Consider the following 25,487-nt stretch of genomic DNA (forward strand, 5'->3'; position numbering starts at 1 on the left):
TTATTATTATTATTACAAATCCCATTCAAGTCATGGGACTGATATTAGTATTTTTCGTGCATCATGTCCAAGTCGTACAAAAGTATCTCAAATTGATTGCGATGCTCAAGCTCACTTATAGATGATTTAAACATGATGCGTGAAACATGCTAATATCGGTCCCATGACTTGAATGGGATAGCGTGTGGAAACAGTGCCAGGGAAACTAAACCAGAGCATGGATTGCTGTCATACCTTGTCCATAGACTGCTTACAGGGTAAGGAAACAAATATCCAATTTTGTAATCTGGGTGAACTATCTCTTTAAGTGCTATGTAGAGTCAAGTGGCAGCAAGGGAAGAAGTGTTTTAAGTTACATGGGGTATCGTGCTGGAAATACAAACTGTTGCTAGGTAAACCATATAGGCTTGGATATGTTATGGGTAACAACAAAGAGAAATCATGTTATAAGGCCTCTTATTATTCTTACAGGTACAGAGGTACACTCTCAACCGACCTGTCTTGAAAATACACTGATTTGAGAGAACGCAAATGAATGGATTACACCAACAATTTCCTGAGTGGTTTGCAAGCCACGTTTATTTGAAATACTGAGAATAACATTAAAAACTCAATCCTATGTCTATTCCTTTTCAAAATGTCACATCACTGACAAGGGACACTGACTTACCATAGGCTATATGTCAAAAGGACAAACTAACAACATTTAGGCAGTTAGTTACTGGCAAAATATTAGTAACATAATGTAGTTTACAAATTAGTGTTAAATTCATCTTTGTATAAGACATTCTATAAAATTCCCTTTACATGGATATTTAAATTAAAATTCTGAATACAGTTTTGAGATAAGTTAATATTTGAAAAATATTCCTTAAATCTAACATTAGTTTTATTTCCCATTTCCTGGCGTATTAGCATGTTAAAAACACAATTATATGAACAATCCGTAAACAGTAGCCTATGTCTGATAATACAAGTGCAACGATAACATTCCTTATGGTTCAAGATCGACAGGTTTGATTTTCAGATGGATCCCATTGAGTGAGCGGAGCACCAGTCTTGGAATCATTTTTGGCTTCTTCATTGGGTCCTCGGTCAGCTGATATCGCCTCAGCGTCTGTGCCACCACCACCTTCATCTCATTCATGGCAAAGTTCTGCCCAATGCAGTTTCTATAGAGGGAGAAGAGGACATGGACGACATAATGAGTAAGTGAAGTGTTATTTGTACATATCACCAATGCCAGTCCTGCACAGTAGACTATACATTTGAAAGCATTTAGTTGTAGAACTACTATACATTCACCCTGTGTAATAAATAAGTTATGCAGTAAGATGATTAAAGGTTTATAGCTCTTTTACATAATTAAATATTACCATATCATCAGACAGACAACCTACAGCTCTTTGAAGTGAGTTCAGCCTGTGCCTACTCTACAGACTTATAATAACTACAGTGTAGGAAAAAAGTATTTGATCCCCTGCTGATTTTGTACGTTTGCCCACTGACAAAGAAATGATCAGTCTATAATGTTAATGGTAGGTTTATTTGAACAGTGAGAGACAGAATAACAACAAAATAATCAAGACAAACGCATGTCAAAAATGTTATACATTGATTTGCATTTTAATGAGGGAAATACGTATTTGACCCCCTCTCAATCAGAAAGATTTCTGGCTCCCAGGTGTCTTTTATAAAGGTAACGAGCTGAGATTAGGAGCACACTCTTAAAGGGAGTGCTCCTAATCTCAGCTTGTTACCTGTATAAAAGACACCTGTCCACAGAAGCAATTAATCAATCAGATTCCAAACTCTCCACCATGGCCAAGACCAAAGAGCTCTCCAAGGATGTCAGGGACAAGATTGTAGACCTACACAAGGCTGGAATGGGCTACAAGACCATCGCCAAGCAGCTTGGTGAGAAGGTGACAACAGTTGGTGCAATTATTCGCAAATGGAAGAAACAGAAAATAACTGTCAATCTCCCTCGCCCTGGGGCTCCATGCAAGATCTCACCTCGTGGAGTTGCAATGATCATGAGAACGGTGAGGAATCAGCCCAGAACTCCACGGGAGGATCTTGTCAATGATCTCAAGGCAGCTGGGACCATAGTCACCAAGAAAACAATTGGTAACACACTACGCTGTGAAGGACTGAAATCCTGCAGCGCCTGCAAGGTCCCCCTGCTCAAGAAAGCACATATACATGCCCGTCTGAAGTTTGCCAATGAACATCTGAATGATTCAGAGGAGAACTGGGTGAAAGTGTTGTGGTCAGATGAGACCAAAATTGAGCTCTTTGGCATCAACTGGTGGAAACATTATGCTTTGGCTGTGTATTTCTGCTAAGGGGACAGGACAACTTCACCGCATCAAAGGGACGATGGACGGGGCCATGTACCGTCAAATCTTGAGTGAGAACCTCCTTCCCTCAGCCAGGGCATTGAAAATGGGTTGTGGATGGTTATTCCAGCATGACAATGACCCAAAACACACGGCCAAGGCAACAAAGGAGTGGCTCAAGAAGAAGCACATTAAGGTCCTGGAGTGGCCTAGCCAGTCTCCAGACCTTAATCCCATAGAAAATCTGTGGAGGGAGCTGAAGGTTAGAGTTGCCAAACGTCAGCCTCGAAACCTTAATGACTTGGAGAAGATCTGCAAAGAGGAGTGGGTCAAAATCCCTCCTGAGATGTGTGCAAACCTGGTGGCCAACTACAAGAAACGTCTGACCTCTGTGATTGCCAACAAGGGTTTTTGCCACCAAGTACTAAGTCATGTTTTGCAGAGGGGTCAAATACTTATTTCCCTCATTAAAATGCAAATCAATTTATAACATTTTTGACATGCGTTTTTCTGGAATTTTTTGTTGTTATTCTGTCTCTCACTGTTCAAATAAACCTACCATTAAAATTATAGACTGATCATGTCTTTGTCAGTGGGCAAACGTACAAAATCAGCAGGGGATCAAATACTTTGTTCCCTCACTGTATTGTTGTGTCAGAGGGGGATGGGATCTAGCCTGATCCCAGATCTGTTTGTGCTATTTTGCCAACTCCTACTGTCATTGTCATGCCAAACAAGACAGCGCAAACAGATCTGGGACCCATGCTAGGTTCAACCCCCCTCTGACACAACAATGGGGGTTATTATAGTTAGGTTGGATCTAGGTCACAGGCATCAAGGGCTTCAAAATCCAGTCAGGTAAATGAATAGCTCTATGCTTCCATCCTAGTCCCAGACTAGTAATGTGAGAACCAAACCCTGCTGCCAATGCTGCTCTCTTAAATAGTGTCTGAGTTACATGGTGCTGGTGTGGTAACGAACCTCGGGCCGGCAGAGAAGGGGACAAAGGCATGGGGGGATCTTTTTGCAGAGTTCTCAGGCAGAAATCGGAGTGGGTCGAATGCCTACGAGAATACAAAACAGAAGAGAGACAAATAGTAAATAGAAAGAGTGGAAAAGACTGTATACAGGTAGACAGCTGGTCCCAAATCTGTTTGTGTTGTCTTGTTCATTGTCACTGCAAACATGACCATATGAGTTGGCAAGACAGCACAAACAAACTGCCACCAGGCTTGTATAAAGGGTCCTTGAAACTGGTTTCAGTTCCCTATTGTGTATACCCTGAATCCTATAGCGATAGAATAGTCAAAATCAGACCCATGGGCTTACTGCTAGGTCACAAGGATTTCATTACAAACTAAGTCAGCAACAGCCTTTTGTTGTTTCCTCCAGACCTTGTCCTCTGTGACCACAAACACATGATTTTAGGACGCATGTTCAGCTGTTCAAGCTAGCATTTCTTCTACTACTAATCATGAATTATATTAACCCAGTGAAATGTTCATGAGAAAATGGTGTTTATAAAGATGGTGTGCTTACGTTAGGGTTCTCCCAAACGGTTGCGTTCCTATGAATGCCATAAATGCTGGTTCCAACAAGACAACCTAGAGGGAGAAAATAGATCAATGATATTTCCACAGTGTTACACAGTGTTAGTGCTTGACATCTGTTTTTTTCCCTATGGACACAGTGATAATATTGTCCATGCTGCAAAAGGATCCATCTGTTGAGGCAGAAAGAGACACTATCTGGACAGACTTTTGTTTGTTTTTGGCAGTAATAAACACGATGAGAAGAACATGGTGAGAATGCTCCAACAGCACCAATTCAGTTGATATAAATAATACTAGTGGCCAGTTTCCAGGACACAGATTAAGCCTAGACCTCCAATGAACATTTTACTTAGTCCAGGACTAGGCTTAATGTGTGTCCAAGAAACTGGCACTAGAAAATATGTCATTGTTTATGAAAAAGATGAATAAACACACTGATTGATTATAAGAAGTTCCAGTTAGTCTCGACATACTAGCTAGTTGGTGACATGATCACAATGCAATAAGGAGAACTGGCTCTGGAGACAAACAAACATGAGTTAATATTTACTTTGGTGTAGCCGGTGACTGAGGCAAAGGTTAGGGAGGACTCCATTGCAACCCCTTACGGCCTCATCTTAAGGCACAGAGATGCCATTGTGCCTTTAAAAATATTAATTAAAAAGTCCCCTGCATGGCCTGGGGTGGTTGGTGTAGTGGTTAGTTCCACAGCCTACAGTAAATATACCTATCAGTGTCGGCTTGGGTTTGATTCCGATCCACTACCCCTTCAGTACATCACAACGCAACATTTTTAAAATGTATACATTTACCTTCAGGCACAGTCCTCCCATCGAAGAACGTCATGGGTTTGGTTATCTTCCTGGAAATCCCGGGTACGGGAGGGTAGAGGCGGAGGGATTCCTTTATACACATGGTTGTGTACGGTATTTGACTGAGATCTTCCCTAAAGAATACAGAACATTTTCTTTATATCAATTCTCTTTTAGTAAACACGTTGCAATGTATTGTGTGGCTCCCAATCTAAGAGCAAATACAGGCTGATTTCCCCTCCTTTACTCTAACTATATCTAAAATAAAGGAACGGCTTTGGTAACTGGTTCCAAACATGGAGCCTATTGGTGGTTGTGTAGCCCTTAGCTGCAATCAATGACCAAAAGCGCCCTCTTTGGCCTCATGGGTGGAATGTTATTCATATTTTTCAACACTTTTTTTTTAATGACGAAAATCTGGTGTTTCTATGTCAAACAATTTTGTTATATTTCAGTCTTCTGTGATGTATATAAAGTGTAATGTTGAGATGCAAACTCAAAATTGAATACATTTCAACTCTGTATCTGACATGTTACAGGTGTCTTCTTTTTTTAAGCCCATAACCATGTGTGTGAGGTGTATACTTTTGTTTCAAAGTAGATTTGTTTAAGACTACCAATAATCATTCTGGGTGACCCTGATTTAGCCCACTGCAGTAAAAGGTTAAATGATCCCCAACGTAACAAAATAGTAATTTATATATAGCTATTATTACCATGTAATAGTTGAATACCAGGTAAACTGCGGACCGTAAAATAACCAAATAAAAACTTGAAACTTAAATGCATATCTAACATACACCCCACAGCATGATCTCTGAACAATACATTTGGACAGTGCAGCCTTCCACTCCATGTCACTCTCCTCCAGCCAAATGAATGCATATCTAACATACATAATGATTGGGACAGTAAATCAGGGCTCGTATTCATAAAGCATTTTAGAGTAGGAGTGCCTACTCTGAGGCGCTTTATACAGTGGGGGGGAAAAAAAGTATTTAGTCAGCCACCAATTGTGCAAGTTCTCCCACTTAAAAAGATGAGAGAGGCCTGTAATTTTCATCATAGGTACACGTCAACTATGACAGACAAAATGAGAAAAAAATGGATTTTTAATGAATTTATTTGCAAATTATGGTGGAAAATAAGTATTTGGTCAATAACAAAAGTTTTTCAATACTTTGTTATATACCCTTTGTTGGCAATGACACAGGTCAAACGTTTTCTGTAAGTCTTCACAAGGTTTTTACACACTGTTGCTGGTATTTTGGCCCATTCCTCCATGCAGATCTCTTCTAGAGCAGTGATGTTTTGGGGCTGTCGCTGGGCAACACGGACTTTCAACTCCCTCCAAAGATTTTCTATGGGGTTGAGATCTGGAGACTGGCTAGGCCACTCCAGGACCTTGAAATGCTTCTTACGAAGCCACTCCTTCGTTGCCCGGGCGGTGTGTTTGGGATCATTGTCATGCTGAAAGACCCAGCCACGTTTCATCTTCAATGTCCTTGCTGATGGAAGGAGGTTTTCACTCAAAATCTCACGATACATGGCCCCATTCATTCTTTCCTTTACACGGATCAGTCGTCCTGGTCCCTTTGCAGAAAAACAGCCCCAAAGCATGATGTTTCCACCCCCATGCTTCACAGTAGGTATGGTGTTCTTTGGATGGAACTCAGCATTCTTTGTCCTCCAAACACGACGAGTTGAGTTTTTACCAAAAAGTTCTATTTTGGTTTCATCTGACCATATGACATTCTCCCAATCCTCTTATGGATCATCCAAATGCACTCTAGCCAACTTCAGACGGGCCTGGACATGTACTGGCTTAAGCAGGGGGACACGTCGGGCACTGCAGGATTTGAGTCCCTGGCGGCGTAGTGTGTTACTGATGGTAGGCTTTGTTACTTTGGTCCCAGCTCTCTGCAGGTCATTCACTAGGTCCCCCTGTGTGGTTCTGGGATTTTTGCTCACCGTTCTTGTGATCATTTTGACCCCACGGGGTGAGATCTTGCGTGGAGCCCCAGATCGAGGGAGATTATCAGTGGTCTTGTATGTCTTCCATTTCCTAATAATTGCTCCCACAGTTGATTTCTTCAAACCAAGCTGCTTACCTATTGCAGATTCAGTCTTCCCAGCCTGGTGCAGGTCTACAATTTTGTTTCTGGTGTCCTTTGACAGCTCTTTGGTCTTGGCCATAGTGGAGTTTGGAGTGTGACTGTTTGAGGTTGTGGACAGGTGTCTTTTATACTGATAACAAGTTCAAATAGGTGCCATTAATACAGGTAACGAGTGGAGGACAGAGGAGCCTCTTAAAGAAGAAGTTACAGGTCTGTGAGAGCCAGAAATCTTGCTTGTTTGTAGGTGACCAAATACTTATTTTCCACCATAATTTGCAAATAAATTCATTAAAAATCCTACAATGTGATTTTCTGGATTTTCTTTTCTCAATTTGTCTGTCATAGTTGACATGTACCTATGATGAAAATTACAGGCTTCTCTCATATTTTTAAGTGGGAGAACTTGCACAATTGGTGGCTGACTAAATACTTTTTTCCCCCACTGTATATACGGAACCCTGAACAGTAGAACCTACCATTCCATGGTGTTCCTCCCCTCCAGGGCGCTGATGACCTCGTCCCTGCAGATCTGCTGGTGCTCCGGGTTGCACGCCAGGCTGTACAGGGTCCAGGAGATCCCACTGGCAGTAGTGTCGTGGCCCTCGAACATGAAGGTGTCCACCTCCGCTCGGATAGCCTCATCCGACAGGCCCTGCTGGTCCTCGTCCTGGATTGAAAACCATAAGGAACAAGCATGTTGTTCCTTGTTTGGCTTCATTTTATGGAAAATGTATAACTTACACACCTATAGTGTTACTAGCCTGGTCCCACATCTGTTTGTGCTCTTGCCAACTCCATTGCTCATTGTCAAGCCAAGCCATGTGTTTGGCATAACAATGACTGACAAGGAGTTGGATAGCACAAACAAACTGGCACTCAGGCTATAGTGTTGCCAGTTACATGGAGAGAGAATATACTGAATAGAAAATAAATTCTACAAGTTTCTTTTCGATTTGGCTTCATTCAATGACATACTATATAATCGCCAATGTAGCCGTTTTAACTAATGACCTGGTTAGATGATTGCATAAATGGCATAATCGTGGATAATAGTGGAGGTGTGACGTACTCGCGCGCAGAGCAGTATATCCAGAAAGTCCAGGTTTCTCTTAGCCTGTATCCTGCCCAGTTCCTTTTCGTCCTTCAAGGCTTCTTTTCGCTTTCGTATGATTTCCTCTACAAGCAGAGGTCATTAATCAAATGTTCAATCAAATGTATTTATAAAGCCCTTTTTACATCAGCAGATGTCACAAAGTGCTCTACAGAAACCCAGCCTAAAACACCAAACAGCAAGCAATGCAGATGTAGAAGCACGGTGGCTAGGAAAAACTCCCTAGAAACACATCATGGGAGAGCATCAGACATAGCAGCAGCAGCATAGCTCATTCTTATGACATGGTTATAACATCTATAATATAATATAATATGCCATTTAGCAGACGCTTTTATCCAAAGCGACTTACAGTCATGTGTGCATAGCTTTTTACGTATGGGTGGTCCCGGGGATCGAAACCCACTACCCTGGCGTTACAAGCACCATGCTCTACCAATTGAGCTACAGAGGACCACATGGTTAATCCTATAGCTGTACATGAATACAAGATGTATAATCAATGGGAAATGCATACATGCATACTCCACAAGGCGAATGCATACATGCTGCTATTTCAGGGTATATTTGCTTTGTCAAATTCATACATATACATGTTTTCAGGGCTGAGACCTGCTGGTGCAGGGGATTAAGATAATAATTTCAACCTTCATTCACAGAACGCACCTGTATGACTGTGTGCAACATTGCATGCTTTCCTGTATTTGTACCCATGTGGGCTAAGTTGGAAAATCCACTCGCTGTGGTAGGGAAAGGTCCGTAAGCGGACACTCACTAGATCACTGAGCTCGTACACAGCCTTGATGTACGAGTTGGTTCCACTGACAAGAGAGAAAAACAACAGAAAAGTATAAGTTACTTCCGCTCAATCATTGCTTATTGGCAGGGCCCTGAGTTTTTCCTGATCATGTCATCTGGCCCGGAAACCTCTGGGCCTATATTCACAAAGAGTCTCTGAATAGGAGTGTTGATCTAGGATCCCTCTATATATAATCATATTAATTGGGATCTAAAAGGAAAATCTGATCCAATATCAGCAGTCGTACTCTGAAACTCTTCGTGAATACGGGCCCTGGGCCCTATTTAAAGGACAAGAAAGAAAAGCGGTAGTATTGGGTTGGGGCTTACAATTAATATAACATTTACACAAGACAGGATATTCAACATGGGCAGATGTAACAGAAATAACAGATGATGCAGTGGTTAAAAACCTTTAACTGACTGACCTCTCTCCCCCTCGCACTGTCTGGCAGTTAGTGTTGGAGCTGAAGGCACACTTCATAATGCTGTCCAGTGTCATGAGGCTCACATGCTCAAATAACTCAAATGACTCGTCAGATTTTGAGTGAGTCTCCCATTTGTCCTGGAACAGAAAGAGGACAGACATAGTCAATTTGCACAATATGGACAGTGACATACTAATAGTACATTACTCCCTTATTAAATTACCCATTTAGCTTGTTCATGCAGAATTTCCCTCCAAATACAGTTGGCAACCTATACAGCATTCTAATACAGTTGGCAGAATATGTAACGTTAACTCTTATGTAATTATCTTTTTTTGTATCCAGAAATTCCCCCCAAATAGGCTATGGTTGTCAACCTATACAGTCATTCTGGTAGAGCTAGCAAAACGCACCAGCATAGTTTTGGCAGAATCAGCCATCAGTTTGACATAGGGCTTTAAAACATCGTAATGGAAGCCAGGGGTCAGGAGTCTTCTGTGGCGGAACCATTTCTGACCTTTAGACACCAGTAAACCATCCCCTAGAGAGAGAAAGAGACAGAGAGCACATCCTGAGAAACGCATATGTTGTAGGTTCATGCAAAATAATAGAACTAAAGAATATACATTATAACCATAATAATTGCCTAAGTGGCATGGGTCATAATGTTATTGAAAACCGGAACTGCACCCATCATATCCAAAAGGATGAATATAAGAAAATGTATACATGTATTCTTAAAATATCTGCAGTTAAATATATAGAATCTCATTTTGTTGGTTCAATATTTGTAGCATATGTGATTATGGCAAAGACAATGCAACCTTACCTATCCATGGAATAAGAAATCTATATGAAAGGTCATCTTTGGGCTCTATTAAGAAAGAGTGAAACAGGTAGTGAGATTCCATAGATAGACATTAAATAGATGCAACTAGTTAAAATAATGATGTGAGTCTTGTCGTTCCAAAGAGACCAACCTGTTGATGCCAGGATGGTTTTGACATAATCTGGGTGGTGAATATTGAGGATGGAAACAAATGGACCAAACCACATTTGAAATGCAAGGGGGTACGATTCTCCCCATTGTACAACTTTATCCAAATCGGTCCCATCTTCTTTAAACTGCAAGACAACCGAGAAAACATGCACTTATATTATAAAGCAGCAAATGCACGAGTATAACGCCGAACTTGCCTCTGAAGCTGATGCTACAATGTTGCACACGGAGGCAACAATTTTGCAGTCACTCAATGTGCACGTTCAATAAATTCTTATTTTAACCTACCTCTCGGACATGCCCGAAAAACCAGTGTTTTGGTGGTCCTGGGAATTTCTCGAGCCCCCGAATCCATTCATTCCTTTTGACAATAAGTTTTGAGATTTTAAGAATAACATAGACCAAGCTAAATATTGCAACCAAGTGATGAATGCGATAGGAATCCAGCGTCACTTTTTTCAACGTTTCAAATAACTCCATTGCAATGGACGTCTAACTGCGGAGGCTACCATTGACAACTTTTACAACAAAAGGTCACGGTCTGGTGAGTGACATAACTGCGAGAACCAGAAGAGAGTAGGGTGGGTGGTTTGAGGTCATTTGGGGACAAATTGTGAGCAGACACAGCACTGCCTACCAATTCTTTACCTTGATGTATCTAATTAATGTTTATTCTTAAATCCTTGATATCTTCAAATATTCAGCTCTGCAAATATCCGAATCATGTTTTTCCCCCTGACAGTCATTATGACTGATTATAGCTCTATATTATCAGGAGAACACACAACCTTGGGGAACCCCAAGAGGAGGACACTGCTGGACAAAATACAACCAAATGTTGGTCATTGGCCATCAACCACTACTATAATATAACTATAGATTATATACTGTAGTCAGGTAGCACATGTTGACTTCCTGTTAACCCTTTGATTGGCTATCCCTCTCTGAATAACAACATAACGGCAAAGATCTAGGCCGAAACATACTGTATCTAACAGCAATTGCAACGCAAGGGAGCCAACATTTCCAATGAAGGCTGATAAGCCTAGTGACTAATGACATGCTCTCAATTAACACATCAGCTTTCGCCTTTGGTGTTAACGCCTTGCAAGAAGCTGCATGCAAACCCGCTGATGGAAAATGGAGCTACAGACCACATTAGTCAAGGACCCCATTTTGTGTCACTGACACCTACACCACAGCCTATTCCATTGGTTCTGAGGAAACATCTGTGTGGGAGGTGTTGATAAATGTTTATGTAAAGCATTATTTCTTATTTATGTTTCATACTGAGTCAACTGTTAGATTAGTGATTGGTAACTTCTGCTTAATTTCCTATAGCTTTAAATTACAAACATTAAGTGGCAGTTTCGGTTTAGGCCTGTAGCCTACACATTTTAGAGCGGATTATTTGTGGCTGTTTTAAATACAATGCTAAAGTAGGGACTAATCTCTGCCTCAACGGTGTTTATTGTAATCATGATCGCTACCTCTGCCATAATTATAGTATTTATGGTTTGGGCCTCATTTCCAACATCAGGTAAGTGTCTGTAATTTACAAAAACATTAATATCGCTCAATAATTAGCTGAGTGAAACTACCTGGGGGTTAAAATTCTCACATATGTATTGGCCTTTATTGAAAATTCATAAGGCTATACAGTGTTTAACCTTATTGTACACTATTACAGCCAAACAATTAGTATACAGATGTACCACAGAAACGTAAAAATATATGTTTTAGATTACTCATTGATTGGATTACATTTCAATATTCAAACGTCTCTCTGGAAGTTGAAAACCTGCTAATCAGTTTAATCAAATAGGACATGCATTGTGTGATTTGTGTCACGGATTCTGCCGAGACTGCCCTTCCTTCTGGTTCGGGCAGGCTACGGCGTTCGTCGTCACCGGGATTCTAGCTGCTGCCGATCTATGTTTTATGTTTCTATGTTCACCTGATTGTTGTCTAGTGTTGCGCACCTGTTTCCCATTATAGTATTATGTCATTCCCTATTTAACCTGTTCGCCCCCACTGTGTGTTGTGCGTGTTTGTTACTTGTTACGAGTGTCGTTTGTGAGCGGGTTTGCTCCTCCCTGTGTTTGGAGGTTTTGCTTGTTTCTTTACTATTCAGTAAAGTAGATTTTCATTTAATTCTGTGTCCTGCGCTTGACTCTGGCCTACCGCATTCCACAGACATTAATGACAGATTTGTTTAGGCTATTGATGAAGCTGAATTAACATGTTGTTATTGTTTTCTATAGGCATAAGAGAAATTGATTACTATTTCAATCATCAATCCATAATTTATTCATCCATTCCTTACATATAAACCTTTTATAAACACTTTATAAACAATACTTTCATGTAATGCTATTGTACTTATTGTTTTTATCAATCTGTTGTAGAATCTTCAAGTCCTCTTCGCATACCACTTGGGAGAAAATTGTTGATACCCTGCATGAGTAATGAAAATCATTGAGACTCTTTTAGCTGGTTTTACAGTACAAACAATGCTGGTCAGCGCCGCACCCAGATTTTTCATGAGGATAAAAGTGGCCTACATATGCTTTCCCAATATTTATGGCATAGAAAGAGTGTTTTAAGGAATCGTTCACTGGTAATCAGCCCTTTTACAGAGAAGGATCAAGGAATATACTCATGTGAATTGTATACAAATGACAAGATGACATATGGATTGTCCACTTCAGTGGTTCTTGAAAAAGGTTAGTCAGCCTATTATAATCGGAGATAATTTGCAAGTAGATTGTCTACACTACATTAGTTTACAGCTCACCCTAACCATCTATCTCTTTATTTAGAATCTCACATGCCAGTAATAACGACTATGACAGGTAGTGGTTTTATGCATGAAGTAACTAAGAATGTGATTACCAGCACATATTACGCACTTGACTCCGCTCTGAACAACACCACCAACAAAAGCATAGGTGAGACCCAAAAGTGTTGAGTAGTTCTCACTGACTTTCCACATGTTCTCTAACATCAACAGGATTGTGAGATACTTCACTACCAGCGTTTTCTGTAGTAACACTACACAACACTGTTGCCTTTTTTACAGACAATGGGCCTACTCCTCCAGATATATTTTACAGACAATGGGCCTACTCCTCCAGATAACCGAGAAACTCAATGTCTGGCATCAACAGTAGCTGGAGTCTCTGCAGCTGTGTGCCTTTTCCTTGTTGCACTGGCACTGTTTATATCATGCCATTTCAAATGGAGAATACTAGCAGGTTGGAGAAATATTCCGTATTGTTATCTTTGAAGATGGGAAGATCACAAGATTAATACAATTGTTTGGAGATGGTATGCAGTTTGAGGCCCTATCTGTTTTAATGGGAATGCTTTTTAAAATAATGTATGTCTGTTTGTTCAAATGTTTAAGCTTCTGCCAATCAACTTATCTTTGGTGGCCAGGGGACCAGCTTTGTAAGTTATCTTATCTAGCCTACATTACTACTCTCACTGTTGTTAAAACGATGATGATGATGATGATGATGATGATGATTAGTTGCACAGCAGTATAGTATTATGCACATAAATCTATGCATCTCCTTTCAACAGGAGGAAGAAACTACACTTGTTTATTCATCCTTGGTTATCAGGAGACTCCAACAGAGAGATTACATCAGAAATGACAATGAGTGTGTGTATAGTCATATCAGGGTCTAGGAACTAAGAATGACACTGATGAGAGGAGTAATAGCCTAAATCAAATTTGTCCATTTTGCTCAGGCACACATAATGCCAAAAAGGCCTACTGTTGTTGTTGGGAATGATTTGTAGGCTTTGAATTGGTTGGTTTTATATTCTATGTCAAAAAGTAATATAATCACATTATGGCATAACCTTTTGTTTGTATTTCAAATTGGTATTGCACTGTGTCAAGCACTTCTGTACTTTTAACCTTAAATCACTGTAAAAAGAAAAGGATGAAAGCCTGGTTTTTATCTCAAAAAGCATAAAGCCTGTGTATTTAGATGTCTATACATGTCATTTGTGACATACTTGTAAACAAGTTGCTGAAATGTGACATTTTGAACTCAAAATCGATCCACCGAGTTGCTTTCAGAACACTCTACAACGTTTCCGTTCTTGAATGCCCCAAGCTCCAAACCGTTGCGCAATGCGCGGATCTGGGTGAAACGCTAGATAGCTAGCAAGCTATTCCTCTCCCATCCCACGGGCTCAACTCTAGCCATTCTCTCACTGCTGAAAAGTGGCATTTGTGTAGCTGTTGCTTTTGAAAGTTGAAAACGTTTATTTGTAGCTGCCTCGCAACCTAGCTTCAATTTAACCTTATTTCGCTATGATTGCAAGTTAGCTTGAGTTGCTTGCTGCAGTGCCAGTGGCAGTTTGGGAAGGAAGAATCAGATACGCGGCAGTCCAAGCCGCCATACATAAGGTACGTTTAGTGCATTTTGCATTATTTTTCAGTAACCTTTTCTTATCGGTGAGTTGTTGGCCTTTTTCTGTAGCTTATTTGGCTAGCTAGCTAACTGGCTAGCTAACTATTTGTTTGAATGAAATCAGCTAACGTTACTGTCCGTTTTTAAACTAGATCTAACTAGCCTGCTAGCTTAGCCAGTCAGGAAAATTGGGTAGGTTAGAGATGCATTCATGAAGAAATTATGTTTATAGTCATAACGTTAGTCTATGTAACACGAATTGATTGAGGTGTTTTAATTTTTCCCATTGCTCTAGCTACCTCTCTGACACTGACGAGTGATGGAGGCCCCACCAGTCTCAGTGCTGCCCATCACGGGGGGCACAATCAACATGATGGAGTACCTGCTGCAAGGTGAGTCTGCCAAGGTCGAGATGCTAGCGTCTCCAGTACAGCGTACCAATTTGGTATTCTGTATTTGGGTGTTTGAAGTGTGGTTGGGTATCTTGTAGGGGTCTTGAAAAGATATCCTGATCATATTCAATGTAAATATGTTCAGCTGAAGACCCTATACCAGCCCCTGTGCTGTGGCTTGGTCAAGTCAGTATCAGTTAGTTGCGATATAGTAATTGAAAAGTGCTGTCTATTTTCATGGAGGCCTTTTACATTTTTGAATTGGCATTTCAATTCACTGTAAAAAGTCAAAACGGCAAGTTACTCTGATTCAAGCTACGCTTGTAAATGTAATATTGCTGACACCGTTCTGTCATGTCGCCACTCAGGCAGCATCTTGGACCAGGCCCTCGAAAGCCTATTGCACCGCCTCCGGGGCCTTTGTGACAACATGGAACCTGAGACGTTCGCCGACCATGAGCTGGTCTACCTCCTGAAGGGCCAGCAGGGCAACCCGTTTCTGCTACGTGCCCGCCGCTCCCTCTCCCACCCCACGGTGCCCTGGCACCTGCGCTACCTGGGCCAGCCGGAGGTGGGCGACAAGTCCCGCCACGCCCTGGTTCGCAACTGTGTGGATGTGGCTGCCTCACACAGCCTGCCCGACTTCCTCAACGAGATGGGCTTCCGCATGGACCACGAGTTCGTAGCCAAGGGCCACATTTTCCGCAGAGGCGTGCTCAAAGTGGTGGTGAGTAAACTGTCACGCATCCTGGTCCCCGGGAATACAGAGAACACTGAGCCGCTGTCACTCTCCTACCTGGTGGAGCTCAGTGTGTTGGCCCCCGCGGGCCAGGATACCATGTCGGAGGACATGCGCAGCTTCGCTGAGCAGCTCAAGCCCCTGGTTCACCTGGAGAAGATTGACCCCAAGAGACACATGTAAGAAAGGGTGTGTTATGATGAGCCTCTGTTGGCTGTCATGGACAAAGTGGAGTTTTTATTAATGGGACTTATTAATTACATGGGACTTATTTTTATATGATTCCTGTAAGAAAGAGCTTTCCCACAGTCCTTTGTCTCTGTGAATGAACTCTAGATCTCACAATCTTGATGTGTATCTCGTACATTTGGAGAAGGACCATCTGCCATTAGGATGTTAGTGGTGTTTGAAAAGGACTTTACAGGAGGTTTATGACACATTGATGATGTGACAAATGAGGCTTTGAATGAGTCAATAAATAACAATGTTTCTATTCACAGTGCTGAACTCTTAGAACATTGGTTTCGTATGATGCTGATGTTTCAAGAAATGCTCAGAGCTATAATGTTTATTAAACATTATTTTTCTCAACTCAAATGTGTCCTCTTGGTTTTCAGCACTCAACAGGTGTGCGGGCAGCAGGACACAACATTGTGGAATGTTCAGACAGGCCAGTTTGTTCTAATCTACATATTCTGACATGTAGAATAATGAATCATTACATTTAAGTCATTTAGCAGACGCTCTTATCCAGAGTGACTTACAGGAGAAATTGGGTATGCCTTGCTTAAGGACACATCGACAGATTTTCCACCGGCTCGGGGAATCAAACCAGTGACCTTTCGGTTACTGGCCCAACGCCCATACCTGCCGCCCCATCATTCCAGCTCTAATAACATTTCTATCTGCAACATTCCCCAATGTTTGTCTTCTAAATGTGACACTGTTGACAGGTGCCATTTCCATTGTTTACCACTAGGGAGCTCTCCTACTCTATTTGTAAAAACCCGGCCTTTCTAGTTAGAGCCAGTTATATCGGCACCTCGGATCATCGACACATAAGCCGTGGTTGCCATGGTAATAATTAGCCACGAGATCTGCACATCTCATCCCCCAACTCTAATTAGCTTTTTTAATTGCTTAATTATACGTATACTTGTGAAAGCTTTCCCTTTCTTCCTCTCACAAAAGCATTGATTTCCCTTCCCCTCTCATTTCTCTTAACCCATTAGTACCTCTATGGCAACCTGAGCGGAGGGAGGCTCTTATATATATATATATATATATATATATATAAGACTTGAGGCCTCAGGTTGTTTAATCTACAGTCAAAATGGTCTTGTCTCCATTGTGTCATGTCCATTCTTGTTTTCCTCTGATGCCCTCCCATATACAGTGCATTCGGAAAGTATTCAGACCCCTTCACTTTTTCACATTTTGTTACGTTACAGCCTTATCCTTGTTTACATAAGTTTTCAGACCCTTTGCTATGAGACTTGAAATTGAGCTCCGGTCCATCCTGTTTCCATTTATCATCCTTGATGTTTCTACAAATTGATTAGTCCACCTGTGGGAAATTCAATTGATTGGACATGATTTGGAAAGGCACACACCTGTCTATATAAGATCCCAAGCCATGAGGTGGAAGGAATTGTCCGTAGAGCTCCGAGACCGGATTGTGTCGAGGCACAGATTTGGGGAAGGGTACCAAAACATTTCTGCAGCATTGAAGGTCCCCAAGAACACAGTGGCCTCCTCCATTCTTAAATGGAAGAAGTTTGGAACCACCAAAACTCTTCCTAAAGCTGGCCAATCTGAGCATTTGGGGCAGAAGGGCCTTGGTCAGGAAGGTGACCAAGAACCCGACGGTCACTCAGACAGAGCTCCAGAGTTCCTCTGTGGAGATGGGAGTACCTTCCAGAAGGACAACCATCTCTGCAACACTCCACCAATCAGGCCTTTATGGTAGAGTGGCCAGACGGAAGCCACTCCTTAGTAAAAGGCACATGACAGCCCGCTTGGACTCTCAGACCATGAGAAACAACATTCTCTGGTCTGATGAAGCCAAGATTGAACTCTTTGGCCTGAATGCCAAGCGTCATGTCTGGAGGAAACCTGGCACCATCCCTTCGGTGAAGCATGGTGGTGGCAGCATTATCCTGTGGGGATGTTTTTCAGCGGCAGGGACTGGGAGACTAGTCAGGATCGAGGAAAGATGAACGGAGTGAAGTACAGAGAGATCATTGATGAAAACCTGCTCCAGAGCACTCAGGACCTCAGACTGGGGCAAAGGTTAATCTTCCAACAGGACAATGACCCCAAGCACACAGCCAAGACAACGCAGAAGTGGCTTTGGGACAGGTCTCTGAATGTCCTTGAGTTGCCCAGCCAGAGCCTTGACTTGAATCTGACCAAACATCTCTGAAGAGACCTGAAAATAGCTGTGCAGCGACCAGTGGCGGCTCCTGAAAAAATTCTCAGGGGGGGCAATTTTTCTGATGATTTAGGTGACCTACACACATTTTCAAAAAGATATGTCCAGCAACAACATGAAGACAGGGGCAGCATATAAGTCAATGCCAGAAGCATTTATTGACTGATCTCAAAAGTGTTGGCTTACAAAAGCAAAATAAGTTATCACAGTAAAAATAATCAAGGGTGTTCTTTCACATTCCTCAACACTGCATAAACAATATGCATTTCCATAAACAAATGAAATATCAGCTGAAAATACAGCATCTTGGTATTTGTTCAGATTGCAGGATCAACAAGAGCTTTTACCACATTTTTTGCCTCATGGTTGAATTGGAAATATGTGCACCTGAGCATAATTCACAACAAGCAAGCAGGAGCTTTTGATAGAGGCTACTGAAAACATTGATGCAAGTTATTGGTAATAAGACATTTTTATAGACTTCCATATTCTGCCCTCTTGTATATATTTGTGAAAATGAACAGTGATAGACATTTTGCCTGAAAACAGAATTTGAAAATAATTTCTAGAAAAGGTAAACACGGCTATCTGTATGGCTTTGTAAAAATGAACAACCATATTCTGGCCAATTGTATAGATTTGTAAATATGAACAACCATATTCTGGCCAATTGTATAGATTTGTAAAAATGAACATGAACAGATTATTTACTTTTTTTTACTTTTTTTTAAATGAAAAATAACTATTTTAAACAACATCAACTGTGAACTGATTTGGGCGTGTGTGTGTTAAAGAGACAGACAGGGAGGGACAAAGAGAGAGAGAGGCTACATTACTTGTACTGAAACTGTTCTCTTCTCTCTTTCAATGCAGCAAAGCGGTCAATGACTTTCTCATTGAAATCAGGCATGCTGAGGACTAGTTCCCTCTCCATGGAAAGCATGGCCAGTGCATTCAGACGTTCCTGCCCATTGAATTTCGCAGGAATGTCTTAACTCGTGTCAAAGTTGAGAAACATCTCTCAGCTTCAGCTGTTGTCATTGGAGTAGTTATGAGGATGTTCAACAGAGTCACAGTCTCAGAGAACGTCTCCTGGAGGTTGTAGCTCATGAGAACCTGGTACAGTGCCAGTGCACCACAGTTTGACTTTCTCGTCGTCGGCAAAAATACCGTTCAGTCTCTCCAAAAGCACACTGGCGATTGAGACTGAGGTTGATTCCGAGATGGGAAGGAACTCAAAAAAGCGCTCCTGCACTTTGTGGTTGCTATCTATGTACCTCAGCACAAGCACCAGCTGTGTCTGTGTAGAAACGTCCGTGGTCTCGTCAGCTTGGATAGCTACGAAGTTCGCCGACTTCACCTCCTCCACAATATGTTCCCTCATGACCGCTAGCATACACTCCAGTAGCTCGTTTTGAATGGTCTTTGATGTGAACTTCTTTCAAAGAGACAATCGAGTTGCACTGAACGTTAGCCATCTTGATAGTAGTACGTGAATTGATTGACGCTGCTACCCGCACTTTTCTTAGTTACGTTCATGGTTATGTTACGTATGACGAAAGCGCGTAAGTGCAAGCCCTCAGAAACCCATAGAGATTGTATTGAAAGCTCTGATATTTGAAAAAAAAATGTTTTACATGAGAGTCTATGAGAGACTTCTGGGGCGATTTTCAACCTGACTGAAATCGCCCCAAAAGGGGGGGGGCATTTGAAGCACGACTTTAGCCTGATCGGACATTTAGTGGCAGATCAGACGTCTAGATTAGAACACTGATAACTACTGTTGCCGTGATATAATTGATTAGAAAAAAATCCCTTCCTTTTCCCGTTTGGCAGTGCGTCGCCCATATCGCCCTAATGAACACACCGCCCCTGGCAGCGACACTCCCCATCCAACCTGACAGAGCTTGAGAGGATCTGCAGAGAAGAATGGTAGAAACTCCCCAAATACAGGTGTGCCAAGTGTGTAGCGTCATACCCAAGAAGGCTTGAGGCTGTAACCGCTGCCAAAGGTGCTTCAACAAAGTACTGAGTAAAGGGTCTGAATACTTATGTAAATGTGATATTTCCGTTTTATTTTTTATACATTTGTAAAAACCTATTTTTGCTTTGTCATTATGGGGTATTGTGTGTAGATTGATGAGGGAACCCCCCCCCCCCCCCCCCCAATTTAATCAATTTTAGAATAAGGCTGTAATTTAATAAAATGTGGAAAAAGTCAAGGGGTATGAATACTTTCAGAATGCACTTTTTGTACTTACCCATAGGTACTCCATGCAGTTTGCATATCATTAGCTTAGCGCAATTGCTGGAATTCTCCCGGTACAGTAGCCAGTTCCACTCAAAAGCAGGGAAATAGACATTCTAACAACTCCAAAGCTGGGTGGTTGGTCATGTATAATCTTACAAAGCAAACATACTGTAGTCATCGATATTTTATAAATGTGTTACTTTTACTGATCATAAGAAATTAGATTCTATCCACTTCCTTATTCAGTCTCCGTTGTCGTATAGAGATTGCAAAGTTGTATCTGTCTCATTATGGCATCTGTGAGCGCACAGGCAGTGCCATTGAGACAGATAATGGAAAAGTAGGTAAGTAGAATAATGCCCTAAATTGTGAAATCTCGCAGTATCCGTGCTTTGACTGAGCAGGCAGTTCGATGTCAAGTGACCCTGTGTGTTAAGAGGTGACTGTCTGAAAGGAGGGGCTGGGAAGCAGGTGTCTGTCTACTCCTTGATTTATTGGCATATCAGGGTTGGTGAGCAGTTTGACATTTATTGTCATGAATCAGAACTGAGTGATTTCAGCTAGATGGGCCAGCTGCAAAGTCTAAATTGTCTATCGTAAAAATTCATGAAAACAAAAAAAAATGTCTTAATTTAAGGTTAGGGTTAGGCATTAGGGTTACTAGCAGTGTGGTTAAGGTTAGGTTTCAAATCTGATTTTATAACTTTGTGGTTGTGCCAGCTAGTGATCACTCTGCAGAGCTGCGGTTGGCGAGGCCGAGCTCATTGGTAAAGAGAGGACTACTTTATTTAAATATGGGCTCACCTGCCCTCACTTCCGGCCTGCCTTACAACATGTCTGTCTCCACTTCCATTTTGTCTGTTTGTAATTGTTCAAATACAGCCCTTTTATGTGCACAGTATTCCATAGTGGCTGATTTATCAATGAAAAGTACAAGATAGAGACATAGCCCATCTTACTGCTTTGACCAACAACCAAAACCAGACTCATGGCCCTAAGGACTGAAGTCTGATGTTTCTTGCTGCCTGTAAAGTGAATTATATATTAAAGAAGCAGATGCCTCTTGCCCAGGGCTGTTTATGTCCAGCCCATCATACACAACATTCTGCTGGCTTTATTCCACTTAAACTTGTGTTTAGTAGCCTGATCTTTGGTCATGAGCCCCCCCCGCCCCCGCCCTGGGTACTTCTCCTTCGCGCTGCCTGGAGAGCCCAGCCAGGCTAATCAGCTGCTTGGCATCGGGCCCTCTCAGCCATTGTGGATCTAGCCAACCAATGGCTTCTTCTTGTGCAAGTGAGTGATTTAACTCACTGCTGGAGGCATCGGCCAAGCGGTGGTGCCTCTCAGTTTCTTAGAAAATAGATATCGGAGTGCCTCCTAAAAATCAGATTAGAAAATGAGATAAATGCAGTAGCATGACCTCTTGGGTTGCACACAGTCAATAGTAATGTTCATCATGTGCAGTCAGTAGTAAAGCGTATGTATGGTGATCTAGGCCCAGCAGAAGTTATGGGCATTTCATAGACTACCCCTTTAAGAAATATTAATCGTATTAATTGAGGATTGTCAGGATAATGTACTTGCAGATAATGTACTTATATGCCCATTGTAGAGGGGCATGGACATTAGCCTGACCTTTCCACTCCTCAGCTCACCCTCCATGGCTCTAATAAGTGTGAAATCAATGCATATTCCCCAATGCCATGGTCATGTATTTGACAACCAGAACACACATCTATGCCACCTTACCATCTTCTGCCACCCAAAGAAACAGCCTAGTACAGGAGAATCTTCAAGGAGATTTTTATCATCCAGACAGTGTTTAACTTGTAAATAGGATTAAGCGGGCCAGTATCGTATTAGTTAAACCTCTCCCTGTCAGAGCCCTTGAAACAGAGGAAAGAAGCTGTTACCTGCTCACCACTTTTTTTCTCCTCTCCTTTCCATTCCGCTGCATTCCGTCTTAATTATAGCCTCTTGGCTCCACTCATCTTTGTGCCTCTGAACATTATGTTCATACCAGATAGAGCCCGTGCCAAAATCTGTGCCACGATAAGCCTGACTCTTTGCCCGGGGCAGGAAGTATTTAAGTTGGGCCGGTGCCACGGAGGGGGTGAAATCCGGACTTGCATACTCAGGAACATTCTTGATACTTGGAAAGGAGCCTCTCTCCTTCCTGTGTCATTGGGAGCCCATATGATTGGTGAGGGAGGCGAACTGGGACTTAATAGGAGGGAGGCATTTTCCCAGGACAGACATTGGTCTCCCCAGGGCCTCCTTGTGGCTCCTCCAACTTCCAGTCTTCCACTCATCCCAGTACCACCAGAGTGAAACAGAGGGTACATGGCCCACTTATGTAAAGTTGTGAGGTTACTGGAGGTGGGAGGAGGAAGGAAGGGTGGGTCTTGGCTGTGGGGAAGTGGGAGGGAACCCTTTTTGTGTTTAGTACGTGAATGAAATTCCACTGAGCCATTCTTCTGTGTGCCAATTTACAGGCACAAAGCATGCCTTGTGCTGTTGTGGAGTAGCTCTCAGCCCAGCCTGCTGCTGCCCCGCTTGCGGCTGAAGTGGTTCGCTGTGCTGAACGGGCTGTTCTAAGATCAGCCACAGAGAGCGCCTGAAGCCAGGCCTCCTGCCTCTGGAATGTCTGGTATGGGGACCAGTGTAAAGTACCCTGGCTGCCTGGAGGGGCCATACACACACTCTCGGCTCTAGGCTACGTCTCCTGACACTGACAGGGCCTCCCTCTGTCTCTCCACCTCTTCCTCGCCTCCCCTCTCCCTCCTGAGGTGTGGTCTTCTTCCAAGCCTCTGGATTCGGTCCACTGTCTCTCATCATTTTTTTTATATGTTCTCTGTCTGCGTAGGTATGCTTGTTGTGAGACATGTTATGCAATGCTGGCCGAAACTCCATAGCTTGGAAACTTTTCAGTTTCTGTGAAGAGTCGATGTCCACGCCTCGCGGAAAATTTAACTAGATTAATAATACAAATCCCCATAAAAATCTGTCTGTTTAAACAAGAGATACAGTATCTGTTTTCTGCATGGGCTGTGTCTCAATCCACCACATCCATTGATGTCGGCCTTCATCATCGGCGGTGAAAGGTGGCAGAGCTACAGCGGTGTTTGTCAGACCAGGAGACATCCCGATAATCGTTCTTCTCACGAAAACGTATGTAGCGTCCGAACGGTTTGGGCTACAAACTATTATAACCCCTTTATGGAAAGGTGAGACGCTCACGAAAACTATGGTTGTTTTGATCTGGGACGCCCACAAGACTCATCTGAAGGTAGACTGGTACCAGTTTAAAACATTTATGGAAGTAGTTTAGTGTCAACAAAGAAAAGGGGGTTAAATATAGTGAAATTATAATTTCCTGATCTTCTTATATATCTCAAAACAAACTTCCTTTTGATTAAATTTGTGTATCTGTTTTTCCATGTATGAATATGTTATTCAATGTGGTTTATGGGCTAACAGCAGTAAGGCCAAATTCAATGTTTCATCAATTTAAAAAAAATAATGTTTGTTTTTATACCTAAAAGTTTCAAAATGAAATGGCTAAATGATCCTTGGTATGACCATCTTAAAACAATTCCTTATGTTAGCTTAGTAGAGTTTAGACTCTAGGGGGTTAATTAATAATGTAATATATTTTATGTTCAGAGGTTTTCCTCTATATTAGCAACATAATATTATGACTGTGTTTAAATGGATGTGGGATATCTATTGGTCATACCATGACACACTGACACATCCTTCCACCTCACGCATGTGCTAAATTTGACATGTACAATTTCACAACTGTGACTTTACTCATCACCACACGTCTGCATTTTGTAGGCATATTGTGCTACATTAAATGTACTTACTGTAGTAGGTGTGCTGGGTGGGGACTTGGTAGACAGTCTCAGCTTGTACTTTAAATATATGTTTTTGTGGGTTGGGATCTTTGTGGCCACTTATATCACTCAATGAATATGTGAGCGCTCATTGTTTTTTGTGTGTGCTGCCCAACGGGCTGTCAGTCCCTCAAGTAAACAATACTATTCTATCCACCATCCAGTGTTGTCCTCAGAACAAGAGCTTCTGCCAAAACCTTCAATCATGGGTAACATGATGTAGAACATTGACACCCACTTTTGCAGAACAAATAGATGCAATGTAAAGTAATTTGTGTGTGTGTGTGTGTGTGTAGCAATGACTGTGGGTTGGTAGTGTAGGCCTACCTATCTCATAACTGGTGTGTGCAGACATTCCGTAATGGCCACGATATTGCCCAACTACTCACCTGATCCTGGGTTGGTTACTTCACTAGGCAATGGGCAGCAAGCCAACTTGCAGTCTGCAGGTACATCCCAAACAATTTCAAGATGGAAGATTACAGTTTATTCCTAACGAATGAAAAACATTTAAAAACAGCTTTTTTTAAAGTCACTGCCCTAATCCTGAATCTATCCTGTATTCTACTGAACACTGTCTTAATGAGCAACCCATGTACAGTACATTAGATGTGTCCATGTGTGTAATAACTGTGGAATTGTAAAGCAAGTTTTATTTATTTAGTGAAAAGTACAGTATGGGTCAGATATCTTGCTCAATTGGGTATATGTTTTCCATTCCTGTGTGGTTGATAAATGCACTATGGGTTAGGCAGTTTTATGTAGTTTATAGGGCTAGTGTCTGTTTTTCAAAAACCACTGTTCCATATGTTTTGAGTTACCCTGGTATTAATTCCCATTGTCTCTCGTATTTCTCTATTACCTTGACTGTCAGGATTACTCATGATGTAAATACCCCAAGTCTGTGATGACTCTTTTTGGTTTTGTTCACCCTTGACTACTACTGTCAATAAAATTATAAATTCTCAGTCAAATAAAGCATACTAAATTGACTACAGTATTCATCTGAATTAACCCCTTATGTCATATAATCAGCCAATGGACAACGTGGTCTGAAACGCGGTAGCCAATCGCGTCTAAGCACCTGAGCGATGCGCCCGCCCAGCTGTCAATTTGACACGAGGAGGCGGCGCCATGCAGTGAGGCGTGGGCGGAATCCCCTAGGTCAATGTAGC

At 41.9% G+C, this 25,487-nt stretch overlaps 2 protein-coding genes across 3 annotated transcripts; one reads left to right on the top strand and one right to left on the bottom strand.

Moving 5' to 3' along the window:
• Nucleotides 1-561: 561 nt before the first annotated feature.
• Nucleotides 562-10,717, bottom strand: LOC311120905 (cytochrome P450 4B1-like). Its single transcript, XM_084157905.1, has 12 exons — nucleotides 10,450-10,717; nucleotides 10,142-10,286; nucleotides 9,991-10,035; nucleotides 9,575-9,702; nucleotides 9,162-9,298; nucleotides 8,602-8,756; nucleotides 7,894-8,000; nucleotides 7,301-7,491; nucleotides 4,708-4,841; nucleotides 3,882-3,946; nucleotides 3,324-3,406; nucleotides 562-1,172 (listed from the first exon to the last, which is right to left on the bottom strand). Exons 1-12 carry the CDS (start codon nucleotides 10,639-10,641, stop codon nucleotides 995-997), a joined length of 1,560 nt encoding a protein of 519 aa, XP_084014031.1. The 5' UTR covers nucleotides 10,642-10,717; the 3' UTR covers nucleotides 562-994.
• A 3,594-nt stretch (nucleotides 10,718-14,311) lies between these two features.
• LOC311111637 (mediator of RNA polymerase II transcription subunit 18-like) lies at nucleotides 14,312-16,316 on the top strand. Of its 2 annotated transcripts, none has more exons than XM_084154412.1 (3): nucleotides 14,312-14,590; nucleotides 14,890-14,986; nucleotides 15,355-16,316. In XM_084154412.1, exons 2-3 carry the CDS (start codon nucleotides 14,914-14,916, stop codon nucleotides 15,906-15,908), a joined length of 627 nt encoding a protein of 208 aa, XP_084010538.1. In that variant the 5' UTR covers nucleotides 14,312-14,590; nucleotides 14,890-14,913; the 3' UTR covers nucleotides 15,909-16,316. The 2 variants fall into 2 exon arrangements, with proteins under 2 accessions (XP_084010538.1, XP_084010539.1); XM_084154413.1 differs by lacking the exon at nucleotides 14,312-14,590 and adding an exon at nucleotides 14,703-14,786.
• The last annotated feature ends 9,171 nt before the right edge of the window (nucleotides 16,317-25,487 follow it).

The sequence above is a fragment of the Coregonus lavaretus genome (assembly GCF_964263955.1).
Source record: "Coregonus lavaretus genome assembly, chromosome: 3".
NCBI lineage: Eukaryota > Metazoa > Chordata > Actinopteri > Salmoniformes > Salmonidae > Coregonus > Coregonus lavaretus.